Source organism: Diplotaxodon limnothrissa, linkage group LG17 (genome assembly GCF_057381915.1).
Source record: "Diplotaxodon limnothrissa isolate DT_005_m linkage group LG17, D_limnothrissa_male_GT1.1, whole genome shotgun sequence".
Classification (NCBI taxonomy): Eukaryota; Metazoa; Chordata; class Actinopteri; order Cichliformes; family Cichlidae; genus Diplotaxodon; species Diplotaxodon limnothrissa.
Window position 1 is genome coordinate 40,043,757 of NC_140612.1, and position 11,532 is coordinate 40,055,288.

General features: G+C 41.8%; 1 protein-coding gene across 1 annotated transcript; it reads right to left on the reverse strand.

Annotated features, from left to right (window-relative positions):
- Positions 1-1,898: 1,898 nt before the first annotated feature.
- On the reverse strand, positions 1,899-11,037 carry LOC146615453 (uncharacterized). Its single transcript, XM_085376013.1, has 10 exons — positions 10,973-11,037; positions 7,143-8,849; positions 6,482-6,587; positions 5,715-5,862; positions 5,558-5,605; positions 5,374-5,451; positions 3,898-4,035; positions 3,023-3,106; positions 2,718-2,768; positions 1,899-2,548 (listed from the first exon to the last, which is right to left on the reverse strand). The coding sequence occupies exons 2-10, from the start codon at positions 8,602-8,604 to the stop codon at positions 2,438-2,440; spliced, it is 2,226 nt and encodes a 741-aa protein (XP_085232139.1). The 5' UTR covers positions 8,605-8,849; positions 10,973-11,037; the 3' UTR covers positions 1,899-2,437.
- Between the last annotated feature and the right edge of the window lie 495 nt (positions 11,038-11,532).

An 11,532-nucleotide genomic window follows, 5' to 3' on the forward strand; every position in this document is an offset into this window, starting at 1 on the left:
GTTTAACAGTTAATCATACTTCTTATGAATTCAGTTCCTTTGGTTACTGTTTGAACAGTGAATACAAATAGTTATTTGATTCATTTATTCATATGTGTGTGTGTGTGTGTGTGTGTGTGTGCGTGCGTGTACATACAGTGTCTCAAATTAATGTGTCATCTAATTACAGAGTTTCAAAATAGCTTACAGCAAAGACAGAATCAATTTAAAAACTCTGTGTATGGTGGAAAAGATGGATGTTTCAGATGAGCTCTGTGATGGTGATGTTGGGGAAATTTTAATGGAACAAGAATGAAAAAGGCTGACTGAGACTTTTAGTAACTCCCATGATGACAATACTGTTGAAGAGTGAACCCCCCCACCCACCCACCCACCCAAAAAACCCCAAAAGCCTAATAATCAAGTGCAAAGCAGTTAGCACAGCACTGAAAATCTGAACAAGGCTCGTGTAACTGAGCTCGTGGGACAGGAGACAGAGAAGCACGACTGAAGAAATAAAAATCAGAAACCATGCACGAGTGCTCAAGTCCTTCCTTGAGCGCCACAGAGTAACACACTTTGTGTTAAATAACAACTGCTGATATAGAGCCCCCTCTTGTGGTAATCATCTAGAAATGCAGGAGCTCATCAGCACCTATAGCTTTCACAAATTCTTTAAATTAAGTTTCTGGTTTTTCCATCATCCACTTGTCTAAAATCTCTGACGACAGCAGAGGATTAGATGGTCAACTCTGTGAATTCACACACGACTGGCAGCACAAGGACAGATTTAACCTGAAGGTCGTCCACTTACTGAAAATATGGATATAAAATGATAAGTTCACCGCACTTTGTCTTGAGTTTTAATGATATAACAAGTTCTCAGTCTTACTCCAACAGGAATGGCTGTTTATTTACCGTTTCTATATCTCGAGGACGTCAGCTGGAAGAGGAAATTTTACGAGGGTTTGTAAGATAAATGTCTTGCATACGTCTCTTCCCCCCCCAAATCTTTTTAATTTATCTTTTTTTCATGCTTGTACGGTTTATTTATTTATTTATTAATGAGACCGGGGGCTTTTTTCTTGTAAATAAATCACAGGAAATCATGCAGCAGTGTTTCCAGCAGTATTGGCCTTTTAATAACAACAATAAAAACAGTCCAGAAACCACTGTGGTTCTTAGCCAGAGCTAGCACATACAGTAGTAGGCCAGAAAAAGGAACAATACAATCTGTAAATACACATAATTGAATATAACAACTAAATCCATGTCGAAAAAACGGTTGAATGAAAATAACTGAGGTCTACTTGTTTCTCTGTTCGAAAGCCGCTCTGTAACCACAACTTTCCTCATCTGTGTTAATGCATCCGTATGAAGCAGGGACACTAATGCTGGAGAATCCACCCTGGTCCTTAGATCAGCAGCTAGCAGGACAGCTCAACTGCACATTTACTGAAAAGCATGAAAATCTGATGGGTTTAAACGATATCGTATGAAGACACGATTTATTTTTGCAAAAATGTCTGGAAAAGTCCAGTTTGAAACTAACTTACCATAAGGTCATAGAAAAAACAGGGGTCAAACTAAAAAGATAACATGATTCAAAACCTGGAATTTCATTAAGGTATCAGCTGGGATAAAGTCTCAAAAACCTGAAACTTTACTCGAAAAAACAAAAACTAAACTCTCCCTGTTTCAAGCCATTAGCCCATGTGGTGCAAAGAAGAAAACATGGATGGTACATTCGGTTGAAATTCTAGACTTCGTTGGCCTCTAACCGTGCAAATATCTCGTCTAGTCCAAGAGAACGAAACCAGCTCCAACCTTCAAGTTTTAAGTGAACGTCTGGTCCACTGTCACTCATACGTTAGCTTTATTAACATGTCGTAGAACATGCACATGACTGCGAGTGTGACGCTGCTGGGGAGTCCAGCATAAAACAAATGGTTAAAACTGTCATTCAGTTTAAAATGGCCATCTAGCATTAAGGCCACTCCATGTAGGATTAAAGGTCCTTCCTATTGGTCCAGGCTGATGTAACACTTGTTTCTTCAGTCAACATTAAGTGTTCAGTCGCTTCTTTAAAGGGAGGGGTCTCGGAAAAAAAGCCTCTGAAGGTGGTAGCTGTAGAAAGCTGAAACAACCCTAAGTGTACAGGTCAGTAGGGGGCCACGTCAGTAGTTCTTGAAAATTTGCGAGTCTAAAAAACAAATCTACTGAGCTACAAGACTGTAATTGAACTCCAAAAGTGACCGAAAGTCCCAAAAGACAGCCGCTTAGCTTTCAGTCGGGCAGGCAGACGGGCAGTTAGGGCTCCCTGGAAAACAGATGGCCAGGTTGTGTTAGCTTATGTAACTGGCCGTCAGTGAAAAAGGCCATCTGACACACTCGGACAGACCATCACGTGTAACCAGGCGAGCAAGTCAGTGAGCGAAGGCGGCCGATAATCGGTCGTTCAGTCGTTGAGACGACGGTCGCACAGCTCCTTGTAGATTCTCTTGCGAATGCGAGGCATGTCGTCCTGGCTGAACAGCAGCGGCTGCTTCACGGAGAGGCGGCGGCAGTACTGGCAAACAGAAAGACGGACAGTGGTGAGGTTTTTCCTCTGTGTTATTCGCCCTCCAGTGAGGGCCAACAAATCAAATTTGTGTAGAAACCCAAGGCAGGAGAAACACTCTATATCTATTTTATTTGCTTTTCTGCCAGGGAGTCGTGAAAGAGATGCATAATCTCACCTCAAGGACGAATACCCCACAGTCGCTGTCGTTTTTCTGCTGAGGAATACCCTGAGGAATAAATCACAGTCAACACTACAGCTGCAGCTTTTGGGCTGAACTGTTTGCATATATTTCAGCTTTATTTACATGCATGCCACTTTATAATTTGACTTAGGACATACAAAGTGAAAGATTTACGTACAAAAAAAATAAGCAAACTTCAACTTTCCTGAACTACTCTGGGCAAAATAAATAATCTTCCCTGTTTTAAAGGAGCAAAGGTAAGTGGGTGTGTGTTTACACAGGTCTGGGATCAGAGTTACCTTGATTATAGTAATCTTCCAGCCTTTCTGGAAAGCTGTCTGTTTCTTCTCTCTTGCTTCAGACTGAAGGTACTTCATAATGTTCTGATGGGAGGTCACACAGACAGAACCGCTACAGTGATTATGGTGCAGAGATGTAGCATTACAGCACAAGCATGTATTTTAGTACATCTAAAATTCTGCGAGACAGCAAGGTCGGAAACTACATTTATGTAAATGTTCAGGGAACAGAAGATGCTGTGGATTACACAGGTCTGCAACCAAAAAGCTGCATAGGATTTTTTGACAGTTTCTTATAGACGTTTACTCACTGAAGCCGGGAAAAATATTGGGAATACATGAGAACATGGGAATAGAGCAGCTGCAGAGAATTCAGCATTAATGAATCAATGGTACAGAAGAGGAGGAAGCAAGAAGAATGAGATGAGTAAAATTTGATTCATCTGACTGTTTTGTTTCACTTAATGTGCCTTAGGGCCCGAAAAAATACGGTATCCAATGATGATTTCTTACATTAATTCAATATTTCTAAGAGCCAGACTCAAGAGAAATACACACAGAAAATGTGAGGAATAGAGGGGGGTCAGTAGGAGGGGGAGGGGACAGTGTGTTTGGCAAAAGGAGCTCAGATGATCGTGTCCACAAAGCAAAAGTTAAGGAAATTATGCCTAGTTAATTGTAATAAAATATGGATTCTTTTTCCATCACTTTTGTGCTTTTTCTTCTCTTCAATGTAGACTCCTCCTGTTTTTATTGAACCCAATAATTTATTTGTCTAAGGAGCAGAAAAACTGGATTCCTGAGATTCCTGCCTCGTTCTCTGAAACTGAGAAAATACGACACAAAACAACATCAACATGCGCGGAGTTGCTCACATCTGTGGTGTGTCTGAACACGATGCCTTGGCTGTCATAGTAGCTGATGGTTTTGGTCGCCATGGTGACCGTGACGAGGGACCAGTGGATTTCTAAATGGATGGGAATTAGCAACAGCCACTTGGAGAACAAGTCGACCTGAAACGACCACACACAGAGTCAGAAAGGAGCGCACTACAGGTCAACAATCGTCAATTAACAATCAGCAATATAACAAACAAAACTCAAATTCTATGATGTAGTTACAGGTTTGAGAGTCAAATGTATCTGAATCACTGTCATTGTTTACATTTCCAATAATACACGAGGTGAAAGCAATTGTTCAAGCCACACATTTGTGTTTTTGTCACGCTGTGTTCTCTGAGGTTCTGGAGCATACTGGTTTGCACCTGACGTGCAAAAGATCCCAGTTGGATTCTGGGAGATGTGTGCCCAGCCTCGTTGTGTTGTTTATGATGGAGAAATGGTTCTGCAGCTTTTATATTTTTACATAACATTTACTCACTGATGCCAGTTAGATATTAAAAAGTAGTTAGGACAAGGACATAAAAATAAGAAAACCCCTCAGCAGAGATGGGCAGTAATGCGTTACTGTAATCCGATTACTTTTAACAAGTAAGGAGTAAAGTAAGGGATTACTATTTCAAAAAAGTAATTAGATTACTGTTACTTTCCTATAAGCACGCTGCATTACTAAACCATGATTCTGTTTATGAGCGTGTCTCATCACAGTGATGTAAGCACCCCCGGATCCCCCACTGACATGACCGCTGTGGACAAACCTCCACCCGCCCCACTCCTGCTAAACAGGTGACTATAGATTTAAGAGTGACAGGACTCAGTGCTGCTGAATCTGTGATTTTATTCATTTTTACTGTGTTTTACTTGCATCTATTTGAAAGAGTGTAAACACAAAACATTATTTTATCTTATGTGCTGGAATGTACAGAAAATAGGTTTAAATGTTAATGAAATTTCTTCCAGTCAGAGAATGGTGCATATAATTTAATTTTTGTTTGATGCATAAAGTTAAAAGATTAAAACTGATAAAAAAAAGAGGCTTTTTCCATTTGATTCAGTTTTATATGATGGATTGTGCAGAATAAATAGAATTGGGCTGAAAGGTCTATTTCTCTATTACATATTCAGGTTGTGTATCATGTTTTTAAAAAGTAATAAAGTAACTAATTACTTTTAAAAATAAGTAATCAGTAGAGTAACTGGATTACTTTCTTGGAGAAGTAATCTGTAATTAGTAACTAATTACTAATTTTAAGTAACTTGACCAACACTGCTCCTCAGTTTCACTTTAAGAGTGCAGTGTTCCACCTTTTCTGGAAACCAGGCTGTGGTTTGTATTTAGATGATGGTTCTCAGCAGGAGCACACAGACGCCACAGAAACATTTCCAGTAACTGAACCTAGTTTTCTGCAGCTTCCAGTAAAAACTGATTCCAGTGAAGCCAAATGTCCTTACTTTCTTAGTCCATCTCTTCACGCCATCGTAACCTTTGGCCACAAGCTGCTTGTGGAAAAAGCTGTTGAAAAAATGAACCTAAGAAAAAGAAACAGTAACTTTTTTTTGAATATCTAGATTCTCAAAAATAACCAGTGAATATTTTTTTAATCAAGCATAACCCTACAAACACACCCAGTCTTACCTTGTGCTCCGTAGCCTCCATAATGAGTTCTCCATACATGTTGATAATCTGACGAAAAGGTAACGTGATATCAGTACTGAAGGTGTAACACAGTTACAGCATCACTAACATTTTAAAAAAATTAAATTAAATTAAAATACTGTATTCCTCTCTTTACCTGATCATTGAGCCAATTCTGTTCCTCCAGTGTGCCGAGGTCCTCCAGCCTTAGTGTGTGTTTATTATACATGACCATGAAGCCTGCAACAGGAGCAGAAGACAACCCCGACTTGTACCGAGACATCTCCCTTTTGATGTCCAACCCACTAAAACAGACACACGGAGAGAAAGGAATGTTAATCGAACTTCTGTATATGAGGTTCATCTGTTTATTTTACCTTTAATGACAGTCTGAGAGAATAACGCTGAAAAAGACAACAGAAACTTCTAGAAGACGGATGCTAACGTAAGCAGCTCTGCTTCCACACCGATTTGTCTAAATCCTGTTGGAGCAATAAAGCATTATTCAAACAGGGATGGTTTGCCATCAGCATGTTGAGTCTTGAGCCAGTCCTCATTTCTTTATATGAAAATGGACGCAGAGATTCATTGAAACATATGCCAACATCAATGGAAATATAGACAAATCCAGAGTTTGTACAGTTCTAACAAGCTTGTGAGTCAATATTTGGTAAAAGAAAGCAGAAGTAAGCAGTCAATGTCAAAACCTTTAGAAATCCTAGAAAACGTTTGTTCTAGACGTCTTTAAGAATAACAAGAAAGACTCCACGGAAGCAAAATATGAAGAAAGGAGGGTAACACCTCTCAACAACGCGTTTTAGTTTCCTCACTGCAGTTCAGATATTACTCCAACTGTCTCAAAAGTGCAGATTATCTACGTTAATAACAGTCAGGCAGGTGAAATCAAACTGAGTTTGTGCCGACCTGTTGCTGAGGTCACACTTGCTCTCCTTCTTCAGGTGTTCCCGGACATCAGATTCACTGAGAGGAATGAAACTGCCGTATTTTATATAGAAGCTCTCCAGAAACTCTAAAACAGAGGAAGTTGTCATGAAAGTGATTATGTGACCCAGTGTGTTTGCTTTTTAATCCAAGAAATCTCAAAATCTTTTTGACAGTCTTGCCTCCTGGTCAGTTTACCTGCAAGCCTCAGGTCAACAAAATGTTGTCCTAGAGGAATTTATGTTGTTTCAAAATTTTAAAAGAGAAAAAAAAAGAAACATATTGTTAAAAATGAACTTTGCTCATCCTTTTTGTTGAACAGAAAACTACCTAACCAAAAATTGACTATTATACCATCAATCAAATCAACACATGCATTTAGTTCTCCTTCTGGGAGCTAAGAAAATATGTCATGAATGATTAATCATGTATAAACATGAGCTCAGATCAAATGTGTGCACATTAACACTTACTGGACAAGGCCAGGAATGTTTTATGGATCTTTTATGACATAAAAAAAAATGCTGATCCTCTCAGCAGTCGCTTCTTTGTGTGTAAAACATCATTTACCAAACGGAGAGGGTGATGAATATATTCATGCTCAGGCATGGGTTCGCACCGTGAACCCTAAACCACATCTTACCATGGATGGTATCAGTAAGCTGCTCCAGACTCTCTTGATGCTGCATCGTTCCATCTGTGTTTTCTGACCGATTCTCGTGCATCATTTCATCCATCTGGTCTTTCTCCCAGGTGCCAGGCTGACAATACAGTCTGTGGTCACTTAATGCCCAGCCATGTTGGATGCTGCTCACTGTAACAGGGCAGTAGTCTGGTGGAGGAACGGCAGCCGGACGAGAACTTTCCACCTCCATAGTTGTAGATCCACGGTTGTGGTCTGTTGGTGCTATAACATTTCCATTGGACAGCGCTACCAATAAAGCAACTCTGTCTGTTCCGTCGGGGACTTGATCCACCTGCATCTCAGAGTCAAGGTCCTGAGTTGTTCCTGATCTTGAAGCGGGGCCTGACTGCCATGAGATGGACAGCTGTATGTTTCCAGGTTCGGTCACTATCATGTTGTTTTCCTCTCCTTCTTCATCGGTGTCAGACAGGTCTACCGTGTCGCCGTTTCTAAGTGGACAATTAACTGAGCTGGGGTCATTCTGGTCCCCGTGGTGCATGTGTGCATCTTGAATTTCCCTCTGCACCACTGACGGAGCCAAGGCCTCGGTTTTAGAACAGACAGCAGCACCACCTGTTTCTCCCTTTTTAATTTCAGTGTTAACTTCCATATTCGATGCGCTTGTGGCTTTCATCATTCCCCTTCCTTGACCTCTAACCACTAGTGACCCCCCGCCCACAGTACCTATCAATCGGACATCTGCGCTCTTGTAATCCCCGCCTCTTTTTTCTACTACATCAGACGCCGCGGAGCCGTCTATCAACACATCCTCCTTTTTATGCGCATCTGCTTTCTCCGGAATGACACAGTTCCTTAGGGATTCTTCCTGCAAGGGGACGGTGACAGCCTTGGCAACAGGCGTATGTGACTGAGTATTAGCCAGTGCAACAGGCATTTGCACCTTATCTTCATCATTTACCTCCCCCTTGGTCAAATCAAAGCTCTTGATATGCGTCAACTGGTCCACTTTCCCTTTAGGAGTGACCCCAGGGTCCCTGCCGGCCACCCTTCCTCTTCCTCTCCCCTTCCCTGTCCCCGAGGTTCTGACATTGTGCCCCGTGCTGTTGGGGCCACAACAGTCACAGGACTTTGGAGTCCTCTTCCTGCCCGATGTGCGGCCATTGACTGGGCCCGGAACAGGTGTTGGTGTCTGTGCAGAAGACCACACTGATTCCTGGCTTGACTTAGTACTTAATGCTTTGGCTGGAGTTACAACAGGCTGCTCTGTATCAGCAGGAGTGCCGGTCTGAGTCAGATCAGAGTTGGACGTAAGGCCTGCGGTGAGGAGTTTAGCAGGGGACTGGGTTTGGTCCTGATCTGTAGTACCTCCAGACGGAGGGACTAAAGGAGGTGCTGTAGTTAAATGAGGTGATGCTGACGGTGTTGTGTTCATTGGGGAAGCAGAGCCGCTGTGAACCATGACGTCCTCCTTTGGCTTCTTAACCCCATCCCAATACCCGCTCTCTGCTCTCCTGTCCTCGCTTCCCTTTTGGTTTGTTGGACCGGCAGTATAACGGCCTTTCTAGATGTTATGCGCTCGCTTCCCTTTAGGTGTTCTTCTAGCCAGTACATTTGCCATTGTTCTTAAGCTTTTCCAACCACGACAGCAGACATGAATGTGCAGGTTGGACACTTTTCTGCGTGTTATATTTCCGCCATGGTCTCCTAATTGGTAGAGAAGAAAAAAAAGGAGAGAGAAAAAGTCGGTTTGTTTTTGCTCTGCGAGGCTCAACTTCAACAAACACGTTTATGTCAGCAGCACAAACGCAGATAAAAGCAGGCCTACAATATAACAACAGGTGGGATTTCAACTGTGGCAAGGAAACCAAAACAATTTAAAAGATGCACACATCGCAGTGCACAGAAAATAAACCAGACATACAAGATGTGCATCAAATAAAATTTGCCCTAGCTTGTCTCACTAGTAGGAGTGTTCCTCGTGCTGTGCACACTGACTGTTTTAGGTCGGGGAGCAGCTGGAAGCTGCTTCTATCTCACCCCATCTTTAGTGTCACCTTCTGTCACACCAACCCTACTGCACGTCCTCCTTCACTACAGGAATCTGCACTGCGGTCTCTTTTCCTCCTGCACAGCAGCTCCATCTTTAACATCCTTTGCCGAGCGCATCCTCAATCCCTTCTTTACACATGTCCAAACCATCTCATCTTCCTGACGCTGAAAACTGCCAAATTAAGCTCAACAGAACTCACTAAATGATTAAGCTGGTCTCATGGGATACACCACGGGACTCTCCACCATCTTGTAAACCTTTCTTTTCACCCTTGCTACCATCCTTCTGCCAAAAATCACCCCTGACACTCAGCACCACCCACCCCGCCCTGTCTGCAGTCTCTTTTTCACCCATCTTTTGCAGTGTGCATGGATTTCAGTGGCTGCTCGTGGGTATTTTAAGTCGTCCACCTTCACTCACACACGTGTATCCCTCCAATTCACAAACGTGGAGTGAATTGTTAATGATTAATTTCCAGGGACATGTAAACATCAACATGGTTGTCTTAAGATGACACAGGGCCATTTCTCTACCTGATACTTTACATTTAAAAAACAAAAACAAAAACAAACTTTGAACCTACAAAAAAAAAAAGAGAAGAAAAATAGATAAGACCAGGCCACAAGTCAGTGTACTCTAGTTCTGGTCTCGGGCCTGAATAAATGGAGAGTGTTGCATCGAGAAGGGCATCCTGTGTAAAATCTTTCTAAAATCAAACATGCGGAACATCAAGGAGGAGATTTCTATACAGGATCGGTCAGGGCCTGGGTTAACAGCGACCGCTTCCCAGTGCTTGTAGAAACTGGGCTACTGTTGGCCGAAGACAAAGCAAGAGGGAAGGAGGAAGGCATGTTCAGAAAGGCAGGTGTGTAGGAGTGAAAGCAGGGCCTTTAAATGTAGGTACTATGACTAGTAATGGTTTTGACAGTGCAGAGAAGAAATGCTGGACGTATTGGACAAAGGATGGAGCTGCCAGGAAGGAGGAAAAGGTTCATGGATGCAATGAATGAGAGGGGTGGTGTGACGGAGGAGGATGCTAGAAACAGGGTGAGATGCGGGCAGATGATCCCTTGCTATATTAAATTGAGGAGCCAAAAAGAAAAAAAAACCGAAAACAGGCACTTTGATTATTTGTCTGCTTGGTTACAAAGCATCTAAGTACGTCGCTGTTTGATTAACAGGTGGTTTGATGTTCCGACAGGATTCACTTGTTGTTACAGCGCGCCGTCACTTTTTCCCACAAATACTAAGCACATGACTAACACTGCATGCTACTGTCCTCTTAAAGTTAATGCTGCCTTTTAAAGAGTACCATGTGGCTCGGGGAAACTCTGAGCGTGGTATGAATTAGCAACTACACAGGGAGAAATTGCTGTCGTTACAAATGGCTGGTAAAATTCACTTACGTTATCAAGTTAAATGAAAACTGCTCCGTTAGCTGCCCCAGTCTGACATTTGGGCTCCAACAAACGGAGCAGGTCCGCGCATCATTCAGCAATATAACGCACCACCAAATTATTTAACGGGTGGCATAATATGACGTTGCACAAAGTTCTGCACAAGTTTGTCATTGCGCTCAAGCGAGCTAAGTTAGCTAGCTGCAGCCAAAGCACAGGCGAAAACACAAAGCAACGACTACACACATTTCCTCCATTTTCGAGAGGAAGTTGGGGGCGCAAAAAGACAAAGAACGAGCTGCGAGTCATTACTCGAAGTCTGCCGGATTTGATGAGCCAAACCACAGCAAGAAGCTACAAGAAACATATATCTACTATACCTTGTCAGTCAAACAACAAACGAGTTTTGTCTGGCCACGATTTGCACAAATAACAATCAAAGCTGTCGTCGCTCGTTGATTGCGTCACGGCTTCGGAGTGCGCTTCGGCTGTGTCCGGAAGCTGTCGCGAAGCATCCTTGAGATTTCAGGTTCTCTCTTCTTATTTCATTTCTACCACGATGTAAAAGACAAAAGCTTTATTTTATTTATTTAATTTGATCCCATTTGTTTTGTTTTTATTTTTATGTTTTATTTTTATTGTTCATGTTCAAAAACTTTACGTCCATAGTTTTTTTTTTAACTGGGGACATAAAGTCTGTCAACAAAGATTGTGGAAAAAAAGGGTAATGTTATAAAAGCTCCTGTTTTACATTTCATTGTTCGGTGTGTACACTTCACGCGTTCATACCCAGTGTTGGGTAAGTTACTTTGAAAACGTAATTAATTATAGTCAAGTTATATTTTTTACTGTAACAACCACAAACACGTTTATTGAATCATATTTCATAACTTTATATGCAAATATAAGTTGTCAGTTTTAAAATCCTATGCACAAGTTT